Source organism: Trachypithecus francoisi, unplaced genomic scaffold (assembly GCF_009764315.1).
Source record: "Trachypithecus francoisi isolate TF-2019V2 unplaced genomic scaffold, Tfra_2.0 Lachesis_group14, whole genome shotgun sequence".
NCBI classification, from domain to species: Eukaryota; Metazoa; Chordata; class Mammalia; order Primates; family Cercopithecidae; genus Trachypithecus; species Trachypithecus francoisi.
Genome location: NW_022681459.1, coordinates 50724073 through 50749667, shown reverse-complemented (window position 1 = coordinate 50749667; position 25595 = coordinate 50724073). Strand labels below are relative to the sequence as shown.

At 56.0% G+C, this 25595-nt stretch overlaps 2 protein-coding genes across 33 annotated transcripts in view; one reads left to right on the top strand and one right to left on the bottom strand.

Moving 5' to 3' along the window:
* The window catches only part of PISD (phosphatidylserine decarboxylase), a 45969-nt gene extending 24159 nt beyond the window's left edge, over window positions 1–21810 (top strand). For 2 of the 16 annotated variants that reach the window (XM_033233326.1, XM_033233332.1), the window contains 7 exons: window positions 14339–14592; window positions 16467–16632; window positions 18444–18680; window positions 18874–19012; window positions 19204–19350; window positions 19635–19795; window positions 20451–21810. In XM_033233326.1, the coding sequence (XP_033089217.1) occupies window positions 14540–14592; window positions 16467–16632; window positions 18444–18680; window positions 18874–19012; window positions 19204–19350; window positions 19635–19795; window positions 20451–20705 (1158 nt within the window). In that variant the 5' untranslated portion in view covers window positions 14339–14539 and the 3' untranslated portion in view covers window positions 20706–21810. Of the gene's footprint in view, window positions 1–2402; window positions 2564–4272; window positions 4477–8148; window positions 9635–9723; window positions 9876–14338; window positions 14775–16466; window positions 16633–18443; window positions 18681–18873; window positions 19013–19203; window positions 19351–19634; window positions 19796–20450 lie in introns of those variants that run through there. The other 14 variants (XM_033233317.1, XM_033233318.1, XM_033233321.1 and 11 more) reach the window with 12 other exon arrangements.
* Window positions 17110–25595, bottom strand: part of SFI1 (SFI1 centrin binding protein) — a 126639-nt gene continuing 118153 nt past the window's right edge. For 11 of the 17 annotated variants that reach the window (XM_033233302.1, XM_033233303.1, XM_033233297.1 and 8 more), the window contains 5 exons: window positions 25302–25533; window positions 23726–23858; window positions 23525–23603; window positions 22074–22185; window positions 21753–21986 (listed from right to left, as the gene is read on the bottom strand). In XM_033233302.1, the coding sequence (XP_033089193.1) occupies window positions 21882–21986; window positions 22074–22185; window positions 23525–23603; window positions 23726–23858; window positions 25302–25533 (661 nt within the window). In that variant the 3' untranslated portion in view covers window positions 21753–21881. Of the gene's footprint in view, window positions 17931–19634; window positions 20002–21752; window positions 22186–23524; window positions 23604–23725; window positions 23859–24555; window positions 24654–25301; window positions 25534–25595 lie in introns of those variants that run through there. The other 6 variants (XR_004442397.1, XR_004442399.1, XR_004442398.1 and 3 more) reach the window with 6 other exon arrangements.

Here is a 25595-nt window from a genome sequence, read left to right as displayed (position 1 = left end):
TGATGTCACTAGAAAGGATAGCTTGAGTCCCAGAGTGGTGGCTCATGCCTGTAATCCCAGCACTTTGGGAGGCTGAGGTGGGCAGATCACTTGAGCTCACCAGTTTGAGACCAGCCCGGGCAACGTGGTGAAACCTCGTCTCTGCTAAAAATACAAAAATTAGCCGGTTTTTTTTTGTATTTGGTGTGGGCCTGTGTTCCCGGCTCCTTGGGAGGCTGAGGTGGGAGGATTGCTTGAGCCAGGAGGTAGAAGTTGCAGTGAGCTGAGATTGTGCCTCTGCACTCCAGCCTGGGTGACAGAGCAAGACCCTGTCTCAAAAAAAAAAAAAAAAAGTAGCTTGAGATCATGCTGTGGAAAGCTGCTTGCTGAGCTGCTCAGGTTGAAGATCCAGAGTGTTCCTTTTAGTTCCATTTAGCCCCGTCGTGTGGAGTGAGCACAGCTTCAATAATGCTTTTTGGCTTCCAGAATGCTATTCCCTTGAGTCCCTGATTCAACCTGTGGCCCACCAGTGGGCAGAGGTGATTTTCTACGGAGCACCGAGGGCACTCTTGAAGGCAGGAGCTCAGGGACTGCTGAGAAGTAGAAGAGCTGCTTCTCTGAGTTTCTTTTTAGGAACTCATGATGTCCTGGGAACACTCTTGGCTCATGGCCAGAGTGTTCACTTGGGCTCCACAGGTGTGGCTTGTGGCTTTGGCTGTTGACATAGGGGCCTGTGCCGAGAGCTGTGGTGAGTGAGCAGACAGAGGGTGGATGGCTACCAGGTATAGATCCATAGTTTATGGATCCATAGTTTATACTGCTGCAGTGGTCACGTGTCCTGCCTTTGTGTGGCAGTTGTGATTTCAGATATGCTGCCTATTTGTCCCCAAAAGTCATAAAAAAAATCATTCAGCAATCATGGCATATTGCCCGTTGCCTCTTTTCCTGAGATTGACAAATACTGTTTTAGATGATACCTCAAATGTTTGGTTACAAAACATCTAAAGAAAATATATGGCCGGGCATGGTGGCTCAAGCCTGTAATCCCAGCACTTTGGGAGGCCGAGACGGGTGGATCACGAGGTCAGAAGATCGAGACCATCCTGGGTAACACGGTGAAACCCCGTCTCTACTAAAAATACAAAAAACTAGCCGGGCGAGGTGGCGGGCGCCTGTAGTCCCAGCTACTCGGGAGGCTGAGGCAGGAGAATGGCATAAACCCGGGAGGCGGAGCTTGCAGTGAGCTGAGATCCGGCCACTGCACTCCAGCCTGGGCGACAGAGCGAGACTCCGTCTCAAAAAAAAAAAAAAAGAAAATATATAATTTCAGCTAGGCATGGTGGCTCATGCCTGTGATCCCAACACTTTGGGACACAGAGGTGGGAGGATTGTGTGAGCCCAGGAGTTCAGGACCAGCCTGGCAAGGCAAGACTCTGTCTCTACAAAAAAATACATTAAAAAATTAGCCAGGGGGCCAGGAGCAGTGGCTCATGCCTATAATCCCAGCACTTTGGGAGGCCGAGGTGGGCAGATAATCTGAGGTCAGGAGTTGGAGACCAGCTGGCCAACATAGTGAAACCCCGTCTCTACTAAAAATGCAAAAAAATTAGCTGGATGTGGTGGCGGGTGCCTGTAATCCCAGCTAATTGGGAGGCTGAGACAGGAGAATCACTTGAACCCGGCAGGTGGAGGTTGCAGTGAGCCAAGACTGTGCCATTGCACATTGCACTCCAGCCTGGGCAATGAAACTCTGTCTCAAAAAAAAAAAAAAGAAAAAAAAAATAAAAAGGAAAAGAAAAATTAGCCAGGGTTGGTGGTGTGTGCCCATGGTCTCCGCTACCTGAGAGGCTGAGACAGGAGAATCGCTTGAACTTGGGAGGTGGAGGTTGCAGTGAGCTGAGATCATGCCACTGCACTCCAGCCTAGTGACAGAGCGAGACTCTGTCTCGGAAAAAAAAAAAAAAAGACAGGTACTCACTCTTTCGTCCAATCTGGAGTGCAGTGGTGTGAGCAGGGCCCACCACGGCCTCGACCTCTCAGGCTCAGGTGATCTCACGTGATCCTCCCACCTCAGCCGAGACTGCACCATTGCACTCCAGCATGGGCAATAAGAACGAAACTCTGTCTCAAAAAACAAAAAAGGGAAAAGAAAAGAAAAACCAGCCAGGGGTGGTGGTGTGTGCCTGTGGTCCCAGCTGCCTGAGAGGCTGAGGCAGGAAGATCTCTTGAGCCCAGGAATTTGAGACCATCCTGGGCAACATAGCAAAACCATGCCTCTACAAAGAAAAAACCATTAGCTAGTAGTTGAGACAGAACTGTTTTTCTGGCCCAGGCTAGGGAAAGATGGAGGCAGTCTCTGAGAGGAGGGAGTAGCCTGCAGGGGTCCTTACTGCCCGTTTTGCCTCTCTTGGGGCAGCTGTGTCATTTCCTCTCGGCCGGTCTTCTTGGCCAACAAGCGTTTCTCATCTTCCCTTTTCTTCCCACTTCCCCGCTTCATCCCCCTTCATCCCGTCTTCCCTGCCCCTCCACAGACCCGGGGCATTTGGTGGACACTTCTGCTTGCAGTTAGTCAGGGCAAGTGGAGGTGAGTTTCCCATGGGGCAGGGGCTTGACAGCAGGGGTGGCCGTCCAGACTCTCCAGAAGGGACACGGGGCTGCTGTTGTGACCGGATCTGCCCCACGTCTTTGGGCCTGAGCTGTGCCCAGTCACAGTGTCCTGAGTTCCTTTGTGTTGCCTCTGCCCTATAGATCTAGGTCTTGGGGGAGGGCTGGTTTCTTCCTGGGGCCACCACCACCTGGCAGCAGCCCCACAGCCAAAGGCAGGCACAGCCAAAATACATCTGCCTGGGTGGCCACAGAGCAGGGCCAGGCTCTCCTGTCCCAATGGTTTGGAGGACAGAGGGCCTGGCCCGAGGGGAGGCACTTGCTCAGCCTGCAGCTCCTGTGCCAAAGGCAGGGCAGCCTCTGACTCTGTCTGGGGCCGAGCCTTAGTTCTGGAAGCACATGGATCCTCCTTCCTTGCCACTCAGTCTAAATGTTTAGGTTACAAATATTCTGAGTGAGAAATTTCAGTCAGAGTTTGTAATGTGTAGGACGTGACATTAGAGAGTGAAGAGCTTTCCTCTTCACTGATTCAAGATGACCAGTGCCGGGTGAGGGGAGCGGGATACTTGCTTCTTCAGAAGAATGGATTTAAAAGTTGACCTCTTCCCCAGACCGAGTCAGCATGGGAAGATAATTGTGCTTTCACAAAAGCAGAGATGCTTTTCTGTAGCTTTCATTGTTTCTTCTCTGCTCTGGAAAATGGAGGACGAAGGAGTTCTCAGGTCCTCAGTCACTGGAATCAAGTGACATGCACGTCCAGCGAGAGTGCCTGAATGGGGCCCTCAGGTCTGAACAGAACAGCCCTGTGGCTCCCTCGAGCTGGTGCAGGAGGAAGTACAGAGGAGGGTCCGTGATGTGAGTTCAGAGTGGTGTGAGACCAGGGTTAGATGACTGTTGCCAGTTTAGGGCCAATGAGAGATTTTTAATGGTAAATATGTAATCTCTTTTTTTTTCTTTTTTGAGACAGGGTCTTGCTCTGTTGCCCAGGCTGGAGTGCAGTGGTGTGATCATGGCTCACTGAAGCCTTGACCTCCCACGTCAGCCTCCTGAGTAGCTGGGATTACTGGCATGCACCACCATGCCCGGCTAATTGTTTATATATATATATATATATATATATTTTTTTTTTTTTAATAGTTTTGCCATGTTGCCCAGGCAGGTCAAAACCTCCTGGGCTCAAGTGATATGCCTGCCTTGGCCTCCCAAAGTGTTGAAATTATAGGCGTGAGCTACTGCACCCGACTAATATGTAATCTTTTTTAAAAAAGGGAAAAGGTTGGGCGCGGCGGCTCACACCTGTAATCCCAGCACTTTGGGAGGCTGAGGTGGGCAGATCACGAGGTCAGAAGTTCAAGACCAGCCTGGCCAACATGGTGAAACCCCATCTCTACTAAAAATACAAAAATTAGCTGGGCGTGGTGGTGGGCGCCCTTAATCCCAGCTACTTTGGAGGTTGAGGCAGGAGAATTGCTTGAATCTGTAAGGTGGTTTTGTTGTTTTGAGGCATGGCCGTAGGGGCTTGTGGCAAGGGCTGAGGTGTTTGGGGAGCAGCAGTGCAGGAAAGGCCTTACTCAGGAGCAGCCGGGCTTGCAGGGATGCTCACTCCTGCCTGAGTGCTGCTTCCTTGTTTCTAGCCTCTGTTTAGAATTTAAAAAAAAAGTATAATACAGTATTCCAGTTCATCAAAAGGAATAAAGACAGATCAGCCTGTCTGATCTGCCACCATTCGGCCTAAGCTATCATAAGGCAGGACCCTGTGAAGTGGCCTGTGTCCTCCTTCTCTCCCTGTCCCCTGCCTGGAGCCCCATGGGCCTGTGCTCAGCACGCATCCCGGCGCCATGGTGTACCTGGCGGTGAGCAGTATCGGACATGTTCTCCATGTTGGTAAGTCACGTACGTGCTGTAGCTTTATTATTCTCATCTATAAATAGGGCCATTCACGCCCTCATAAAGTTGTTAAATGAGAATGATGTGTAGGTAAATACCTGGCCCCATGCTGGCAGGGAGTGGAGCTTTAGTAAGTACTATTTTACTTCTTACCTAATAGGTGTGAGTGTGGAAATGGGCAAATAGTCAAATTGGCAGCCTGCTCCGGTGCTACCTGAACTCCCGTAGTGTTCTTTTTTTTTTTTTTTTTTTTTTTGAGACGGAGTCTCACTCTGTCGCCCGGGCTGGAGTGCAGTGGCTAGATCTCAGCTCATTGCAAGCTCCGCCTCCCGGGTTCACGCCATTCTCCTGCCTCAGCCTCCCGAGTAGCTGGGACTACAGGCACCCGCCACCTTGCCCGGCTAGTTTTTTGTATTTTTTAGTAGAGACGGGGTTTCACCGTGTTAGCCAGGATAGTCTCGATCTCCTGACCTTGTGATCCGCCCGTCTCAGCCTCCCAAAGTGCTGGGATTACAGGCTTGAGCCACCGCGCCCAGCTCCCATAGTGTTCTTATGCCACTGGAACTGGCTGGCAGGGGCCAGCTCTGACCTCAGAGAATTATAGGCTCATTCTAGGGCAGGAGGATATCGCAGTGGGCGGAAGTGTGGCTCACACAGCCATGCCCCCATGGCTTTGAGCGGCCAATATGTGGAATAGTGGAGGGACCGTGTCTCAAGAAGATGTGGAACTCAGCAGGACATGGTGGTTCATGCCCGTAATCCCAGCACTTTGGGAGGCCAAGGTGGGTGGATCACCTGAGGTCAGGAGTTTGAGACGAGCCTCGCCAACATAGTGAAACCCTGTCTCTACTAAAAATACAAAAATCAGCTCGGCGTGGTGGCAGGCGCCTGTAGTCCCAGCTACCTGGGAGGCTGAGGCAGGAGAATCGCTGGAACCCGGGAGGCAGAGGTTGTGGTAAGCCAAGATCGTGCCACTGCACTCCAGCCTTGGGGTTAGAGTGAGATTCTGTCTCCAAAAAAAAAAAAAAAGGAACTTAAACACAAAGCTAAACTTCTGGGTTGGAAGGAATCAGGGGATTGCCAACTCAAGACACCTGCGGCCCTGTTTGAAGCTGTCCGCCAGACGACCTAAAAGCACTTTTTTTTGTTTGTTTGTTTGTTTAGGCAGAGTTTCGCTCTTGTTGCCCAGGCTGGAGTGCAGTGGTGCGATCTCAGCTCACTGCAACCTCAGCCTCCCAGGTTCAAGCGATTCTCCTGCCTCAGCCTCCCGAGTAGCTGGGATTATAGGCGCATGCCACCACACCCAGCTAATTTTTGTAGTTTTGTATTTTTACAAAAATACTGGGCCTCCCAAAGTGCTGGGATTACAGACATTAAGTCACCACGTCTGGCCTAAAACACTTTTTCTTTATTCCACCTCAGTCTGCCCTTCCTCAGTGCCTGGGCAGGACCCTTAGGGAGCTGCTGGTGGGGCTCTGAATGGGCCAGGGGTATCCGGGACATCTCACAGGCTAGTGGGACTGCCAAAAACGATTCTCATCTTAAAGATGAGTGGGGAGTTGGGCAGGGCTAGGAGAATCTGGTGTGTAGAGAAATAGCCTGAAGGCACTTTGTGCTTGCCCAGCCTCTCTGCCCAGATGTCTAGGAGGCTGATGCCTGCCTGTGGTTTCTTGTACTAGCCGTTAAGACACCAGCCATCTTCCTTGAGGGGCCTCTGCCAGCCCCCAGGGAATGAGAATTGGCCAAGAGCCAGGAAATAAGAATTAGCTGAGGACACCTGCCACCCCTGTTCCGCAGCTACCTTTTGTTCCCTGGCACAGGGCATCCCTCTAGAAGTAGTGCATGAGATTCACACAGCTGGGACCTGGCAGAGAATACAAGTGGGTTGACTGAGGCAGGGAAGCCTCCATCTGCAGGTGGCCTGAGAGCCTGTAGCGCCTCACAGTGGCACTAGGTGGCACTCCCACCCAAGGGAGTCCTAACAGAGTGGGAGGCATGGAAATAAAGGACTCCATGGCCTGAAAGAAATAAATAGAAGGCAGGAAAGTAAATTTCCAGACATTTTTTTTTCCCTAATGGAAATTCACTTGTAAATGATTGTTCAAAATCCAGAGGCATTTCCCCACTGAAAATACATGTGGTGGAGGTCTGGTTGGAAGATGGGGGAGTGCTGATCTCGGCCAACTTGTGGGCTGGTTTATGGGCTTTTTTTGTTTGTTTGTTTGTTTTTCGAGATGGAGTCTCGCTCTGTCGCCCAAGCTGGAGTGCAGTGGCCGGATCTCAGCTCACTGCAACCTCCGTCTTCTGGGTTTACGCCATTCTCCTGCCTCAGCCTCCCGAGTAGCTGGGACTACAGGCGCCCGCCACCACGCCCGGCTAATTTTTTGTATTTTTAGTAGAGACGGGGTTTCACCGTGTTGGCCAAGATGGTCTCGATCTCCTGATCTCGTGATCCGGCCGCCTCGGCCTGCTAAAGTGCTGTGATACAGGTGTGAGCCACCACACCCGGCGGTTTATGGGTTTGTAAACACCCATCTGCCTTAGAGGCTTAGAATGGTTAAAAAGCAATGCGGGTGGATGCAGTGCAGCCGAGCTGGCCATTCCACAGGGAAGGGTGTGAGAGTCCCAGAGATCTCTCAGCACATGGGAGGTAGAATGTGTGCAGAAGCTGGGCTTTCCTCTGCAGACCTTTCTTCCCTGGTCTAACTGGGGCCTGGTTTTGTTGCATCCCCAGGGACCCGTGTGGGCTGGTCTGTAAGTACTAGAGGCTTTGAGGAGGCCAGGATGGTCTTCAGGGTCTTTCCAGTTCTGGAAGTTGGTGGTGCCAGGATTCTGCGTCAGCATCTTTCTGTGCTTTAATTGCATTTTATCCCATGTCATGTGTTTCCTTGGAGCTCTGAGGTAAGAAGGGGTCTGAAGTTTCTTTGGGGCTCTGAGAATGCTGGAATCAGTTACAGTAAGTTCTCAATCTTGATGATAGGTTCTTGGGACCCTCACCTTTAAGCAAAACGTAGAATGAAACCAGTTTTACTATAGGCTAATTGATAGAAGCAAGAGTTAAGTTCCTGTGAATGTTTCTGACCACAAAAACATCACTGAACTTTTAAAGACCCCAAACATTTCTAATATTAACCATTGAAATGTGAGCTATATGTGCATTTATGAACAATTAATAAAAAGTTAGATAATTATTTACCTAATTACTGCAGTTCAGGGTCGCAGGTGATCCCCTATCCAGGAAGCTCAGGGCATAGGGCGGAAACCAGCCGTGGATGGGACACCTTCCCATGGCAGGGTGCACCCACACTCACTCAGACTGGGACCATTTAGACACACCAGTGAGCCTAAGTGCACAGCTTTGGGATGTGGAGGAATCTAGGGTACTCAGAGAACACCCATGCAGACATGGGGAGAACATGCACACTCCTCACAGACAGTAGCCCTGGCTGGAATAGATTTTTTCTTTTTTTCTCTTCAGTGTTATGATGACACTATTTGAGGACTTTCTGTAGTGATGTCTGGACAGGAGAATATTAGGAGCAGCTGTGTGTAAGGTATCTGCCACCCTGTACCACATTCTGAGGTCCTTAGGGGTGGTACTGTGCCTTGCTCACCCCTGCCTCCCTGTTCCCATGGGTGCATTGTAGGTGTGAAAGAACATGGAAATCCATAGAGGAGGACCCTATCTGTCTTCTTCTCCCTGCCGAATCCCAGGGCTGTGGCTTGTCACGTAGCACTTGCTTGGGCTGGATCCAGTTAAGGATGACAGGTGTATGGGGCTGTGACTGCACGCCCTTATGTCCTGTTCCAGGCGTGGCCCACCGCCCCATTTCTCCACAAGCCCTACAGACCCTCTCCTCCTGTTCCAAACCTTAATTCTTTCTTTCTTTTTGGTTTAAAAAAAGAAAGAGGTCTCACTATGTTGTCCAGACTGGTCTCAAACTCCTGAGCTTAAGTGATCTTCCCACCCTTGGCCTCCCAAAGTGCTAGGATTACAGGCATGAGCCACCATGCCTGGCCCCAAACCTTAGTTGTTTTAGAAACAAAGATGTCAGTGGTAAGAAGCAGCTGGAATTGTATCCTGTTCAGTGGCTCAGAATGAGACTAAGACTTCCAAGGCCATCTCAACATTGAATAGGGGATGGGTGTGCTCAGTTGCTCCCACAGATGTGAATGAGGCTACTTAATGCCACACTCTTTCTTTGGTTGAATGGTGATCCCTCTCAGACCTTTCTCCTCCCCTAAAAGAATTAAGCTGATTGGTCCGATCCCATGTGGGCTGAGTGCTTGTTGGGTGTCTGGCACCATGTGGGTATGGGGTGGGCTGCCAACCCGAAGACCTAGGGTCTTCCGATCTAGTGGGGTGGGAAGACAGCATGCATGATCCCATGGACTGTGCATCCTAGTATTGAAGCAGGGAGGCCTGTGTGCTCTAGGCTGGGGCCGTCAGACCTTGTTTATGGCTACCCCTGTTCACTGGTCTACATCAGTTTTGGAGTCAGGGCATTCTCTGTGTCAGAGATGTGCGTGCCTGGAGGGCAGGTTGGGGTAGGAGCAGCCTTGTAGCTTCAAGATGGGGTGCGGGAAGGATCAAGGATTTCGCCTTCTCTGGAGCTTCCAGGGCTAGCAGGGGTGCTTTCTGTTCAGTCCAGTGAAGAAGCCGGTCCTCAGTGAAGTCAGCAGCGGGTGGGGTTCTGAGTCTGCCTAGTGTTGGGTAGGGGGTGGTGAGGGGAGGCAGCTGCTTTGGGAGGCCAGCCACAGGCGGCTCACAGACCAGCGAACAGACTGAGGACACACAGGAGGCATCCCTTGGGAGCAGCCGGGCCCACCTTGCTAGTGGGGTCCTCCCATGACAGTGACCAGGCAGAGCTGGTGCCTGCTGCCCTTCCTCTTCTCCCCGGCCTTGGCCCCTCCTCTTAAAGAGGCCCTCGGGTTGGGCTGGCGGCCCAGCAGGACTGGGGCTCAGAGGGAGCGGCGGCTTTAAGGGTGGCTGGGGTCGGTCTCCTGCCCCCGCCCCTGGTAGTCGGAGTGGCTGGAGCCCGAGCCCCGCCCACTCGCCCCAAGGCTTCCCGGCTCCGGGAGCGCCTCTGGGGAGTCGGAGTCCGGAAGCTGGAGCCACCTGCGGGTGAGTGAGCCGGCGCCCAGGTCCGGCCGGGAGCCACAGGTGACTTCTTAGGGAGGCGCCCTGCCCCGCCCGCACAGAGAGCCAGTGGCAGGTGGGGATGCCCTTCTAGCGCCTTCGGTCGCAGGTGGGCTCTCCCAGATGCGACGACGCGGCCTGGCCTGAGGAGCCCTGCGGACAGGGTCGAGCGAGTCGTGGGCTTTTTTCCGTTCCCACGTGGGCACAGCCCGGGCTCGGGCTGCGTGAGCTCACTTCCTCCACGTCCATGTACTGCCGAGCGCGGGTACGGGAAGTGAAGGGCGTACGGGAAATGAGGCGGCTGCGGGAAGTGAGGGGGTGTGGGGGGGGGCGCCGGCAGTGAGGCGGCTGTGGGAAGTGAGGGGGTGCCGGCTGGCATTGGCGGGGCCCAGGCTGGGGCGCCTCTGGCTTTGAGAGCTCCCGTCTCCTCCTCCTCCGTGCTGCCTGAGGGACTAGGGGCAGGGTGCCTGGGGAAGAGGGCAGCGCCGGAGGGCCAGGGAATGGGTGGCAGGCTTGCTGCCTCTGCCCAGAGCCGGTTCCCCTCAGCGCCCAGGGTTGTCTGAGAGGAGGTTCCCAGTCTTTGAGCGGCTAGGACAGACCCCTGCGAGTCCTGCCTGCCTTCTTCCCAGGGCCTCCTGGGCTGGCTGCCACTGACTGGCTGAAAGGCGCCTCTGGGCCCTTTTCTTTGCTCCCTGGTCCATGTCGCCCAGGGAGTACCATTTTCCCCGTCCCCTGCTTGGAAAGTTTGCCTGCTTCTAGCTCAGGAACACAGGGAAGGCAGGGTTGTCGCCCCATTGGACGCATGCCGCTGCCGGGTGGCCCGGCCTCAGCTGAACTGGGGAGAAAGTCAGCCCCCCTCTTCGCTCCCCGCCTCCCGGGGGGAGTGCATGGCCCGCATTCAGGCCACTGGACACAGGATTTGGGGCCCTGGAGGTTTCTGCTGAGGCTTCAAGAGGGGTGGTCCTGGCGCTCCAGGTGCTTCCCATCAGATAGCAGGAGCCAGTTCTCAGGGTCCCTGGCTGAACACACAAGCTGCAAGGCTCCATATCCTCCGGCAGAGCTGACTGGGGGCTGCGGGCTGCAGGCGACAGTGTCATATCCCTCACTGCCTGCTCCGCCTTGCTAAGGCTTGAACCAGAATCCAACAGGAGCAGCACTGTAAGTGTATACACGCGTACCCCTACACACACCCCCGGACCTACACACACACATCCTCACCACACAACCCCTACCGGCACACACCCCCTCACACACACCCCTACAGGCACACACCCCACACCCTCGCGCCTACACACACACCTCTATACCACACACCCCTATACACACACACCCTCATACCTACACACCCTCATACCTACACACATGGCTCCTACATGCACACACCTTGCACCCGTGCACACCCCCTCCATGGACATAACCTCATACGCACACACCACCTATATGCATAACACACCCCCACACCTAACACACCCCCTACACACACCCTCGCACCTACACACCCCACACACCCCCACGCACACACCCTCACACCTTCACATCTATACACACACCCCTCCATGCACATACCCTTGCACCTACACACGTATACATGCACACATACTTGCACCTACACGCACCTCCCCTGCATGCACAACATGCTTGCGGGCCCCAACCCAACCTGTAGTAACTGCTGCCTGGCCTGGGTGCATTCATCGACTTCAGTTGGAATGTTCCATTCCACTGGTGGGGGGCAGGTATTGTGGTCTTTTTTTTTTTTTTTTTTTTTTTTTTTTTTTGTGTGTGAGCAACATGGCTGTTTATTTCACCTGGGTGCAGGCAGGCTGAGTCCGAAAAAAGGAGTCAGCAAAGGGTGGTGGGCTTATCATTAGTTCTTATAGGTTTTGGGATAGGTGGTGAAGAGCAATGTTTTGGGGGCAGGAGGTGGATCTCACAAAGTACATTCTCAAGCGTGGGGGGAATTACAAAGAATCTTCTTAAGGGTGGTGAGCAGTTATTTTGGGCCATGGTTGCAGCTGTGCTCTGAGCATCAAGGGAGTGGGTAGCAGGAATTTCCTTTCCCATTTTCCAGATGTACAAACCAAGACTTAGAGAGTACCTGTGACTTACCAAGGCCTTTCCCTGCTCTCAGGGCAGGGGTAGAGGAAGGCAGCCAGAATTGCAGTGACCAGGTTGTCACCAGCCACAAGGCCCGTTCTCATGTTGCAGCTGACTAGCCCTTAGGCCATGTAATGACATTAAAGTCCTATTGGTCACAACCCTAAACTCATCTCCACAGAATGTCTTTGAGGCTTAGAAGGGAGGGAAGGTGTCAGCGCTTCCTCCATTCTGGATACCCTTCTTGCAAGTTCCTCATCCAGGGCCTGAGGCTCCCACCTCATGTCACCCTCAAGACAGCCAGAGAGGATGAAATATTTGGCTTGGGGTTCCAGGGCTGTCATAGGCAGAGGGCAAGCTGGGCTCTGAAATGGGGAGGCCAGAAACACTGCTGGCCAAGGAATTGGCTTTACCCTTGGGAAGCAAGAAGGCAGCGACCTCTAAGGGCCCCTTCCCTCTATCCTGCAGCGCTGAGAGGGACTGGCAGTGCTCAGCCTGTGTCCTGGGGCAAAGCTGGATTCATTTTCTTTCCTGGCGATCTTTTGGGGCCCACAGGTGGTAATTTGGAGGCACTGACACCCTGGTCTCAGTGCCTGTTTTAGAAGAGGCAGAACAGTGATGTCAAGGATCTGAATGAGCAAGGACCCCATGCCCTCACTGGGCTCACCAGCAGGTGCAGTGCCGCAGACTGGCCTCTCAGGATGGTTCTTAGTCTCTCCAGGGCCCACCTTTCCCTGATGGGCATCCTGACTTGGCCCCTGGCCTCATGTGCCTCGGTTCCTTAGTAGGCCCCTCTGAGACTGGAGGCCAGCCCCAGCCCTCACAGCACCATGGAAGAATGAAATGCCAAGGCTCACAGGGGAACCTGCTTTGAGAACCCAAGGTTTTTGGCCAAACTAGGTTCATCTGGGTTCATCTTTCTGATACATTCAGGGCTGTGGTGGTTACTGTCCCACATGGTAGATCAGGGAGGAAAACTGGCAGGAGGCTGGGGTTCCCCAAGGCCCTCCTCTCTGCCTCCCCTCAAGGCCATGCTTGCCTCCCTGTGAATCCTGGCTGTGAGCTCAGCTCCAAGCCTGCACTCTATCCACCAGTGAAAGAGCTTCCCCTTTGGAACCAGGCACCAGGCTCACCCCTGACTGCTGTTACCCCTCTGTTTCCCTGGCAGCTGGCAGGAGGCCAGCATGGAGCCTGCTGGGCCAGGAAGGGTGGGGTGTGTGCTCAGTACGTTGGAGTGATTGGAGTGACACGGCCCTGGAGGCCTGGAACCTGGGGCTAAAGCAGGGGTGTCTTTGGGTCCGGGCCTCGAGATGGGATGGGCCTCTTGTGCATGTGCCAATTTCCTGGTGCCGGCATCTTCTCGAGGGAGGATGCTGGTGTGTATCTGTTTTCTGGTGGGTAGGTGCCCTCCTGCCTGACCTACCTGCAGTGAGCTGTCCCCATCACTCATTTAGGAGAGGGGCCTGGACCAGCCCCAGCCACTGCCTGGATCAGTGGAGAAATCCATGCTTGTGTCCAGACTTTAGTCACCTTATTGTCCTGGCTCCAAGAGGCCACTGAATCCCATACACGGGGCTTCGGTGACTCCAGCAGGCAGGTGCCTGGGTGGAATCTTCTCCTCTGTGGCTGAGGAGGGTTTGCCAGGGCGTCAGATGTTCGACCGCGCGCGACCACAGTGATGTCTGAGTTCGGCCTCACAGCAGGCTGGCCATGTCTGGCCTATTCTTTGCTTTAGGCGGCAGCTCTTAGGGTCACATTTCATCATCTAAGGATGGTGACAGGTGCCTGCCCCCTTCCTGGGCAGTGGTTGGGGGTGAAGGACGGGAGGGGTGGGCCCCTGTCAGCCCATATCCTGGAGGGCCTTGATTGCCTGGGCTGAGATAGCAGCAGCTTTGGCATGTTTGCTCTGCCTTCTGCTATCTGTGCAGGCCAATGTGGAGAGGCTTTGTAGGGGCCAGGCCTGTCCTCCCCGCTGGCCAAAATGCTTTTCTGAAGCAAAGATGGAAAAAGGGGAGTGGAACTGGTTTGGGCTGCAGTCCTGGCTTGTTCCTAGCCCCAGGCTGGTTTTCCCCACATGCACAGCTTCTGAGGAAGGCCTGGAGCAGGGAGCTGTGTATTTTGTGTGTGTGTTGTGGGGGAGTCAAGGCCAGGAGGGGTGAGGAGAGAGCCAGAGCAGGTAAAATGCCAGGTTCTCACCAGGGCGCCTCTCGTGGCTTCCCGCTCATCTCATTCCTCAGATGCTACTTTGTAACCTGAATTGAAAATGGGTCAAGTCCTGGCAAGGGAGCGGCTGACGCGGTGCTAGGCCTGGGCCTGGAGCATGGGGCTCAAGTTCCCACCTTGTGTGTTTGGAGCTGAGTGGTGCCTGAAAACCCTGGCAGCAGTGGCTGGTCCCCTCCCTGTCATGGCTTACTGGACCCAGCAGCCTGAGGGCCTTGCCCCCTGCTGCCTCCCCAGGCCAGCTGAGGAAGAGGATGAGCAGTGCAGGCTGGCTCAGCCCCGAGTAGCAGGGACAGGGCAGGTGGCCAGGACTGGGGACAGTGGGCTTCAGTGCAGGGGCTTTTGCACTGGGCTGCAAGCCCTGAGCAGCTGACCTGAGCAGGTGTGTGACTAGTGCCTGTCTGTCTGCAATAGCCCTGACCCTCTAATCTGCACCCTGTGAGCCACCAAGACTGAACCAAGCCCAGGAAGCGGCGCCACCAACCGGCCTCGCAGAGGCAGAGGCCCTGGAGCAGTGACAGCACAGGAGATCCGCTGGCTCAGGGGAAGGGGAGGAAAGAGGAAAACAAAGGGAGTGATCGAGTGAGCCTCGCCCCGCCCTCCCTGTGCCGGCCCATGATGTGTCAGTCAGAGGCGCGGCGAGGACCAGAGCTCCGCGCGGCGAAATGGTGAGATGCTGCCCACCGCGCCCTAACCCCACGGTTCCCCGCCACAACCTCCGGAAGGTCAGAGTTCACATCCAGCGGCCTCGCAGTAGAGGTGGCGGCAAGGGAACTGGTGGTCAGCCTCCAAGGCTGGAGGGGCCCGGCCTGGGGGGCCTGAGCGCCCTGAGTCGGAGAGCCCGCTTCAGGTATCTTTGGTTCCAACCACGAGGAGGGCCCAGCAGGGGGAGGCTGCCAGTGGGCCTCAGACCTCAGGCCTGTGATCTTCCCTACCCTGGTCCTCCCAGGCCCCCTCCTCCCAGCCCAGACCCTTGCCTCTGCACCCCACCTGGGAGAGAGGCTTCCCCATCCCCCATCCCCCTTCCTGCCCGCGGGAGGGGTGCAGCTCTTCCCGATTGGTTCCTGCTCTTCTGCAGTGAGTGGGGCAGGTGGCAAAGCCAGAGGGGAGCAGTGATTTGTCTTTGCTTGGCCCCTGCCACCTTCCTGGACCTTTTAAAAATACACCAGGGTGGGATGGGAGAGAAAGCAGGCACCCGGGAGCTGTGGAGATGCAGCCGCCTCTGAGCTTGAGCCTGAGCCTGAGCGGGGTTCGCCGCTGGTTTGCCTTTCCGTCTGCTCTGCTGCTTCTATCAGCTGAGATGCCGCTTTGTTCCTTGGTTTGCTCGGCGACTGGGAGAGAGGACTCAGCTTCTCTTGAGAGCACAGTCCCAGATGGCAGCCGTAGATTAGCCAAAGCAGTTACTTTGCAGATGAGGAAACTGAGGCCTGGGGACGTTCTCAGTGGATGGCAGTGTGGTCTCCTGCTGGCTACCTGGGTCTCAGGAGCATTTGCTAGGCCTAGGCACGGACAGGATGGGGTGGGCCTTGTTCCTGCTCAGGAGGCCAGGGTTGTGGTGGAAAGGCTCGTCCAGCCTCTGCGGCTCTGGTGAAGCTGAGCCCCTGCTGAGTGCCCTGCATTTGTGCTGGGAGGGTGGGGAGAGGCGGGATCACATGTGCAAAAAGGAAGGGCTTGGGTTTTGTGTGTGTGTGTGTGTATCCACCTTTGCTGAAAGGAGGGGCTTGGGGGTGTGTGTGTGTGTGTGCAGCCCCAGCAGAGCAGGCAGGTGGCTTGAGAGCTTGTGGTGGGGAGGTTTTGTTCACAAACCTGTGGATGGGTTTTCAGAACCTGGCCTGTTATAGAAAGACCATGCAGATGGATGGCACTGTAGCTGTGTGGTGCTGGTAGGTGGGGTGTAAATGCTCCCTTTGAGAGTTTGTCTGGCCTTGGCCCCGTAATTTAGCAGATGAGGAAAGAGGGGGCCTGGAACCATGAAAAGAATATCCCAGATCCTGCAAAGGACGGTAGCAGAAGACTGAGCAAATGGTTACCCAGCTGGCTGGGTCGTAGCCCCTCAGTGCTATGCGCTGCCCTGCCAGTGCCTGTGTGGCAGAGCTGGCCCCTGGGGCTCACTCTCCTGGGCCGAGGAGGCTGAGGAATGTGAGGCAGGCTCTGTACCCTGCTCTCCCCTCCCTGGGCCCAGGTGCTTGGGTCTGGAGGCCCTTGCTGGGAGCTGCTGCGGCTGAGAGGTGCCCCGCAGCTGGGCCTGACTCTCCTCTTGCGGCTGCCCCCACATTCCCAGTCCTCCCCAGCTGGCTGGCGGGTGGGAGAGCCTGGGAAATGAGTCTGCTAGCCAGAGGCAGCCAAACCCCTGACTCAGAATGGGGTTGGGACAAGGGGGCACAGCCAGTGCTTGCTGGGCTCCATCACCCCATGGCAAGGTAGCTTGCCAACAAGGGTGGGTAGACAGGAGGAATCCTGCCCTGAGTGCAGGTGGCAGTCTCCTGGGTCCCGCCTAGAGCCTGGCCACTGACTTGGCTGTGCATGGACCTGTGCCCTGCAGGTTGCACTTCCCCCAGCTGGCCCTGAGGCGGAGGCTGGGGCAGCTGAGCTGCATGTCCAGACCCGCCCTGAAACTGCGCTCCTGGCCCTTGACCGTCCTCTACTACCTCCTGCCCTTTGGCGCCCTCAGACCGCTCAGCCGGGTGGGATGGAGGCCCGTAAGCAGGGTAAGTGTGCACAGGGCCCTGTGGCCCGGACCTGCCCTCCGGGCAGGCCCAAGGTTGGGGTGCAGGAGAGACTGAGGTGGCGGCAAGCTGCCAGAAGCAGAGGGTCATCTTCAGTGGGTCAGGGTTGGAAGGTTCATTGGTGGGCAAGGCCAGGGCAGCTTTTGAAAAGGCCACTACCTGGGCCGCGGAAGTGACTGCGAGGGCGTGCCGTGCCCTGCCTGCTCCCCTAGCCTGCCTCGTTTCTGCCATTTGGGCCTCCGGTTCTGGAAGGAACCCAGTCTGGGGATTCAGAAAATGGTGTCTATCTCTGACTTTTCTGTGTTCAGGCAGAAAACAGCTTAGAGGTGATTTTGAGCAGAAGCCAAATTAATTCTGGGATGCCAAAGGGGTGGTTCAGGAGGGATGGGTCCTGTTTGGGTTCCTTAGGGTGAAGACACCTTTAAGGAGCCCAGAGGCCTGCCCCCGGAATGGTCAAGGGAACTGGCTTGGCCCCTCCTGGCCCCTAGAGGGCTCACTCTTGCCCTTGGCTTCCCAGGCAGGTTGACCCCAAGGAGGAAACCCTGTTCCTGGGCCTTTGTCAGGTTGGTGTCATCAGAGCTCAGGGGCACTGAAGTACCCTGGACATTAGCCCAGGCTCCCACCTGTGCTTGGGAAGGGCCTGGGCTCACATAGCCCTTCTGTGTGACTGAGCATCAGCTGGGAGGGATAAGAGCAGCTCTCTGGGAGCTGCTAATTCCTTACCATGCAGAGGTGTTGAAAGTTGGAATGAAATCACTTTTACACCTTGGGGAGTTGGTGTCTTGGTTGTGTTTAGAGAATCTACAGCCACCAATTAGAGGCCGTTTCTACAGTGGCAGCAGCACCTGGAGTTTAACAGGCTGCCACTTCCTGGGTACCTGGCCCTGCCGGAGGGCTCTGGGACCAACTAGTGGGACCCAGTGCCTGTCCCCAGGCCATCGTCTGTCTTCAGGTGCTCCAGGCTTCCCTGAAGGAAGAGAGAACAGAGGGGCCTGAGGGGACGACCTCCCTTTGCCTCCTGGGAGGAACCCCAGGTGTAGACAGCTTTATGACCTGACTCAGTCACAGTAGAATGTTGAACACAAGTCCTGCTGTGGGGCCGAGGTGGGGCTCAGCAGGGCTGGGCTTCTCAGACTGCTGCATCCAGGCCCTCAGAGTGCTGGCTGGACCTGTGGGGGCTGCGGACCCGATGTCTGCAGCTCAGGCCCAGGTGACAGCGACATCGCAGACCTGCATCTGAAAACCCCTGATGTTGGTGCTCAGGGTGTCCTCCTCACTTCCTGTTAAGACAGAGGGACACATTTTGGGCTGTAGACTTGTTCCACGCACTTGGGAGCCTCCTCCTTTCTCTGGTGGTCTGGGATATGGGCAGTGACCAAGGGCAAGATGCCAACCACCTCTCCACATACTGTGATACTGGGGTCACCGTGGCTAGGGTCACACACTGTGGTTAGGGTCAGATCCATTTCCGACCCCCACTTTAAGAAGTAAGACTGCTGGCCATCTCCCGTTCTGGGACTGGGGCAGTTGCTATTTGACTTTTGCATGAAATGGCGAAAACCACTGGAGTTGTACGTAAATCCAGCACTCTGTGTGGCAGGAGTTGGCAGGTGCAATCTGGTTCCCAGTGAGAAACAGCCACATCACAAAAGCAGCGTGGGGCACCTGGGCCCTGGTGTCCTCCATGGGGTGTAGATTCTCTCCTGAAGTGAGACGTGGGCTCACGACAGTACTTGGGCTCTCTGGAGCTGGGGCAGTGTGGTCAACTCAGCCCCTTGCCCTGTGGCCTGCAGGTGGCTTTGTACAAGTCAGTGCCGACACGCTTGCTGTCACGGGCCTGGGGTCGCCTCAACCAGGTGGAGCTGCCACACTGGCTGCGCAGGCCCGTCTATAGCCTGTACATCTGGACCTTCGGGGTGAACATGAAAGAGGCCGCTGTGGAGGACCTGCATCACTACCGCAACCTCAGCGAGTTCTTCCGGCGCAAGCTGAAGCCGCAGGCCCGGCCCGTCTGTGGCCTGCACAGTGTGGTGAGGCCCGATCCTTCGTCCTGGGGAAACAGGACTTTTTCCTGCCTCCACAGCTGGGACTCCACTTGCCCAGCATAGCCCCCTGGTCTCCAGCATATCTGGAAGGGGCAGGATGACAAGGGGAGGTGGGGGCTCTCTCCTGGGGGGAGGAGACCCTGTTCTCCCTGGCAGCAAGCCTTTTCTGTCCTTTCAGATCAGCCCATCGGATGGAAGGATCCTCAACTTTGGGCAGGTGAAGAACTGCGAGGTGGAGCAGGTAAAGGGGGTCACCTACTCCCTGGAGTCGTTCCTGGGCCCGCGCACCTACACAGAGGACCTGCCCTTCCCGCCAGGTGGGTCGCTGCACAGGCGGGGCCAGGCAGCCCTGCTGCTGTGTGGCTGGACTGGGAGGGAGGGGAATGCTGGGGAAGGAACTGAGGCTGGCATGTGGGGCCTCCCTGAGAATCCGTGTGCAGACCGCACTTGGGCTCCGTGCTGGGTGCTCACTGTGTTGGTGGCCTCCATGCCTGCTCCTACCCTACAGCCGCCTCGTGTGACTCCTTCAAGAACCAGCTGGTCACCCGGGAAGGGAATGAGCTCTATCACTGTGTCATCTACCTGGCCCCCGGGGACTACCACTGCTTCCACTCCCCCACGGACTGGACTGTGTCCCACCGGCGCCACTTCCCAGGTCAGCCCGGGGCCAGCGTGTGGGGGGAGCTGCCTCTGTGGGCTTCACATAGAGGCTCTCAGCTTCTTGGTGTCAGGGGACCAGGCTCCGGGTCAGGGTCATCAAGGCCAGGAGCTGACTGCTTTATGCAGGCTGGTTGTGGGCAGGGGACCGTGGGGCCCACTCAGCTCAGCATTTGGAATGACATCGGGGCAACAGGCCATGAGTCCCTTTGGGTCTTGGCTGCCCTGGAGTGGCCACACTGGGCTCTGCACAGGGAGTAGCAGCGTTCCTTGCCTCTGCAGGCTCCCTGATGTCAGTGAACCCTGGCATGGCTCGCTGGATCAAAGAGCTCTTCTGCCATAATGAGCGGGTAGTCCTGACGGGGGACTGGAAACATGGCTTCTTCTCACTGACGGCTGTGGGGGCCACCAACGTGGGCTCCATTCGCATCTACTTTGACCAGGTAAGCCGAATGTAGGTGCTGCCAAAGCCCAAGGGCTGGACCTCTTGGGTCTACCTGCCTTGTCTGCTGTGCGGCCAATGGGCTGGGACTGAATTCTAGGGAGGCCACATCTCTGGTCAGGCGTGGCTCTGCTGAGCAGCTGTCCTGAGAATGGGCTGCTCCACCTGCCAGCCAGCTGAGGCTTCCCTTCCTTCTTGCACCGCTGGCTGGAAGAGAGAGAGGGAATTAACCTCCTTGCCTGGCACCTGGCTTGTGCTAGGAACCATGGTCAAAGGTGAGAGTGAGGAGGGAACAGAAAGGGAGTGTTGAGCTCAGGGTGACTCATGTTGGTTACAGCATGGGAGGGGGTCAGCACTCGCAGGCCTGCTGCCCACCCTGTCCCAAGGGGCTGCCTTTTTGGGTGTCAGTTTGTGACCAGCAGCCTTGGCTCCCACGGGTGCCACTCTCCCAGCACCATGCATGGAAACCACTGGGCCCAGTTCACAGCAGGTGTCAAGGCTGTGTGTGAGATCTGGCTAGACCAGGCCCACCTGGCCCTGAGATGCCATCCCCACCTCCCTTTTGGAGCTGGGTTGGGTGGTGGTGGGGACAAGCAACCAAGGGAGTGGGTGGGACTCCAAACACGTGGGGTGACACTGTGCACTTGGTGGCCCAGGCCCCGCTGACCCCCAGCCTATCACCACAGGACCTGCACACAAACAGCCCGAGGCACAGCAAGGGCTCCTACAACGACTTCAGCTTCGTGACGCACACCAATAGAGAGGGCGTCCCCATGCGCAAGGGTGAGCACCTGGGCGAGTTCAACCTGGGCTCCACCATCGTGCTCATCTTTGAGGCCCCCAAGGACTTCAATTTCCAGCTGAAAACAGGACAGAAAATCCGCTTTGGGGAGGCCCTGGGCTCACTCTAGAGCCTCTTTCCTGATTATGGCTGCTAAGGGATCTTTTCCAAACAAAGTGAGGGTCTTTTAGAGAGGGAGGCCCATGAGGCCATCCAGGTGAGGGCCTGCCTCAGAGTGGGTGAGAGTCTGACCAGGCAGGACTTGAATGACTTGGCTCCCACCTGTTCCGGAGGTGCAGACAAGAGGTGGTGAGAGCCCCTGTCATGCCCTCAACCTATCCTGTTCCTTCTCCCTACAAATAAAACGTGCAGGCTGGAATGATCTGTCACATTTGGATCTTTTTAAACACTGTATAGATGGGAGATCCTGCATTCCCGACTGAACCTTCAGTTGGTCTCGATTGTCATTTTTTCTTGCTGCTCCTCCCTATCACCTGGGCTGTTTTCTCTTGGCCCCTTTTGTTTTTTGGCCTTAACCCTCTTGCTGCACAGGGTGAGGTGCCTCCTTGGCACAGACTGTGGATGCCTCTTCCCTCAGCAGAGCCACACAGCCTTCATGACAACTGCTTTCTGTTCCCAAATTCACCTCATCCTGCTCTTTAGAAAAAGCAGTCTTTGTGCTTGTGGCTGAATGCATCACCCTGGACTCTGCCAGTGTCTTCTGAGGACACTGATTAATGATATAGACCTCTGTAGGACCCGATGAGTGACCTTCTGGAGCTGGCCAGGTCCATCATTGCAGCAGGCAAGACTAATCACTGAACGTGCCTCATGGCACCAGAATGAACAGGGCAGGCAGGTGGTAGGCCCAGCTGGGGGCAGGGGAGCATTCCTGTCCTCCCCTTAGCCCTACATGAAATGTGGGAAAGTTGATGCTATTGATTGAGGGTCTGTCTTGGAGGCAGAGGGCCCTTGGTGGATAGTCAGTCAGTCAGTGCCTGGAAAACCTGTCCCAGTTATCAGGAATGCGTGCCTGGGGAGCCCCCAGTGGCGGGGACAGGGCCAGCGTTCATGTTGACCCTGGGGACGCTGTGAATTTCTCCTGCAGGAGAGCCATCATTGAACTTTTTCAACTGTATCAGTAGCACAGTATTTTTGTATGAAAAGTGGAGACTTCTGAACAGTAATTCATTTAATGGCAAAACATTTTGAAATAAAAAAGTAAAACATAACTTTGTGTTCTGTTCCTGGAGGTGGCCTGAGGCCTCCCCGACAGCCCAGCACCTGCGTCCCTGGGGCAAACACGCTAGCACAGGGCCTGCCGCAGGGCCTGGATGCGAGCAATGCAGGTGCCAATGGGCTGGCGCTGAGCCTGGAGCTCCTCTGCCAGCTGCTGGATCTGCAGTTCCACCTGGAGCCAGGGAGGGACAGCCAGGAATGAGAGGGAGCACAGCCCGGGGCGTCCCTACGGACACCTGGGGATGGCCTGGGGCCTCACCTCTTGCAGCTCTTTCTGCACCTGCTGCTCTACTTCCTGGTCCTCAGGTCTGGGCTCCTCTCTGCTCAGCTCCAGCCACCTGCGCAGGCTGCTCGCTTGCCGCTGGCAGGACCTGAGGGGTGGAGATACCTGCTATCTGCCAGGCTGGGTCCTTGGCAGAGCCCCATCCGGCTCAGAGAGTGGCACCTCAGCTAATTCTGGTGTGGGTATCAGGTGGAGAGAAAGGTAGTCTGGTAGGGCCCCTGACCTGAGCTGCAAGCCCCTGCTTGGGAGCTGAACACTTCTTTTTCCTCTCCCAGTCTCCTCCGCCCTCCCTAGCAGACAGCAACTCAGGTGGGCCTGGGTGAAAACATACTTCTTGTCTCTCTTCCCCTGTGCAGAGGCAAGGATGAGGCGCCAGAGTCTGTTGCTCTCGAAGCTCTGAAGCTGCTGCATGATGATGGTCCCCAGACCACTGAGTGCAGTGGGTCTCGGGCCTGTCTCCTCTGCACTTTTTTTTTTTTTTTTTTTTTTTTTTGAGACGGAGTCTCGCTCTGTCGCCCAGGTGGAGTGCAGTGGCCGGATCTCAGCTCACTGCAAGCTCCGCCTCCCGGGTTTACGCCATTCTCTCGCCTCAGCCTCCCGAGTAGCTGGGACTACAGGCGCCCGCCATCTCGCCCGGCTAATTTTTTGTATTTTTTTAGTAGAGACGGGGTTTCACCGTGTTAGCCAGGATGGTCTCGATCTCCTGACCTCGTGATCCGCCCGTCTCGGCCTCCCAAAGTGCTGGGATTACAGGCTTGAGCCACCGCGCCCGGCCTGCACTTTTTTTTTTTTGTGAGATGGAGTGTCACTCTGTCGCCCAGGCTGGAGTGCAATGGCGCGATCTCAGCTCACTGCAACCTCCGCCTCCCAGGTTGAAGCAATTCTTCTGCCTCAGCCTCCCAAGTAGTTCGAACTACATGCGTGCACCACCATGCCCGGCTAATTTTTGTATTTTAGTAGAGACAGAGTTTCACCATATTGGCCAGGCTGGTCTTGAACTCCTGACTCCATGATCCGCCCGCCTCGGCCTCTCAAAGTGCTGGGAACAGGCGTGAACCACCACACCCAGCCCTTCTCTGCACCTTTAATATCAGTGTTATAATTAGTCACTGGGGACAGCATGGCCTCATTGGGTTTTTAGAGTTTTGCTCAAGTTTATCATCCCCCCATAGGAAGCAGAGCCTCTGTCCACAGGTGAGGCTGACTTGGGCCTTCCTCAGCAGCACCAAGCCAGGTCAAGAGCCATGGTGGAGACGGGGCCTTTCTGGACAGCACACACTGAGGGCTCTCCACACCCCTCCGTAGCTAGACCAAGACCACCCACAGGACCCTGGCAGCTGGCTCAGGGGAAATGGAACTGCCCGCCCACTTTTCCAAGCAACACCTGCTCCTGCAGCCAGGGCCGCAGGGCATTTCGCAGGGCTCACCAGAGGTTCTGCTTGGTGGTCTGGTAGTGCAGTAGTTGCTGCTGGATCCCCTCAAGTTCAGCCTCAAGGTCCAGGCTGCCTGTGGCGACAGAAGTAAGCTTGTTTCAGACCATTTTCCCCTCTGGGACCAGGGTAAATAGCAAGTCCCAGGTCCGGGAGTGGCCTGAGTGCTTTCTGCCCTGACAGGCCCCAGGTACACACCTGCAGTTGAAAGCCCAGGCCCAGCCCTGGTGGCTGAGAAGTCCCCAGGAAGGAGTAGATGGGGGTCAGGGGCACTGGCCAGGGATGGGGGGACCTGGGGCTTATCCCTAGCAGTAGCCGGCTGTGCTGACGCCTGCAAAGGAAAGAAGGGTGGATGCTCAGCAGGGAAGTTAGGAGGAAGCCAGGGAGGGAGACACCAAGTCCTTGTCACTGCCTGCCCTGCAGGGGTGGGGGAAGACCAGGCCCCCAGCTGCAGGAGCTGGGCTTCCCAGGCACTGGCCGTGCTAGCTCATCCAGTGTCGAGCCTGCCCCTGCACACAGGACCTGGTACTGCAGGAGAAAGTCCCACAACCAGGGAGCACCCCGTGTCACCACAGTCCACCTCACGCCTCCACTGCCTGAGCAGCTCTTCCGAGCCTTACCCAACTCCACTCCCACCTTGCTCTGAGCTCATGACCTTGCTGAGCTTCGACGTCAGTGAGAAGTGGTGAGAGGCCAGCGCTCTACAGCCTCCTCCATGCCCTCCTCTCCTGGTGAGTGGACTTGCCCCTTCCATCACCCAACAGGGGTCAAAACCCTTTCAACCCCACACACCATTCCAGCCAGGGTAAGTGGCCCCACAAGGCCTAACTCACCACAGGAACTGGTTCCTTCCTGCCCCTTCATCCCCATTCAGGAACCAGCTGCTTTGGTGGCCTGAGAGCAGCTGTCACTCCATTACTGAGCTCTCACACCCCTGGCCATCCCCGCCCAGGCTCCCTACTTGGAGGCTCATCCCCTCTCTCCTTCCCCTGTACTCCTCCTAGAGGCCGCAGCGGCTCTGGGGTTACCTTCGGCCTGTGCTGAGGATTCTTCTCAATCTGGCCCTGACCTCTTCCTTGAAGGTCAGACTCAATGTTTGCTTTCTCTCAAGTTTGACATCAAGAACCTGGTTCAAAACACTCTTGACGCTTCAGCCCAAACCAGTCCCCACCCCCAGTTCCTTCTTCCAGTCAAAGAACTCTGTTCCCCAAGTTATTCAAGCCAGCAGCCCAAATCAGCCTGGATTCCTTCTTCCCCCTCACTCAGCAAATCCCTCAGAGCATATCCTGCTTCGTCAGCTGCCAAGAAAGTATCTGTCCCCTCTATGACAACCGCTGAGCCCAGGCCACCAGTATTGCTTGCCTGGACCACATGGTCATGGTGACCACAGCCTGCACAGAAACCTGCCATGGTGCTCCCTGCCAAAATCCTTCCCCGATTTCCTCCTCTTCTCAAATCCCAGGCTGCTTCTCACCGTGGCTGCAGGACCCTACGTGATCTGCAGCCACGTTACTGGCTGCAGGCAGGGGCTTTTCTTTGCTTGTCTCTGACTAGAATATAAGCTTCAGGATGGCAGGGCCTTTGGCTGGCTGTTCACTGCTGTGGCCCTTGGACCTGGTGTGTAGTGGCTACCTATGCTTGTTAAATGGATGAGTGGCCTCCCTGTGCCAAGATTTTCCAGAAATGATGAGTACAGCTATGGCATGAGAAAGAGCACCAGAAGCCAGACCAAAGAGAGAGCCCCAGCGCCCAGGCCTGGTGGTGGAGTACATACCCTGGCTGGTGCAGCCGCCCCACAGGGCATGGAGGAGGAAGGAGGCAGCAGCAGCAGCTCCGGGCCTGTGCTTGCCGTCGGGGTCTGCTTTGGGTCAGGGGTGCTTGACAGGGCCCCAGGCAGGGGGCTGTATGGGACTTGTGCTTTCGGGACCTCTGCCAGGAAGGGCCGCGCCAGGGAGGGGCCTGCTGGCTGAGCCATGCCTAGGCCATGTTCCTTGGGCTTCTGAGGCCTGAGCACAGGGAAGACAAGAGCCTGGTCAGGCCACAGGACCCTCCTCTGGGACCAAGGAAC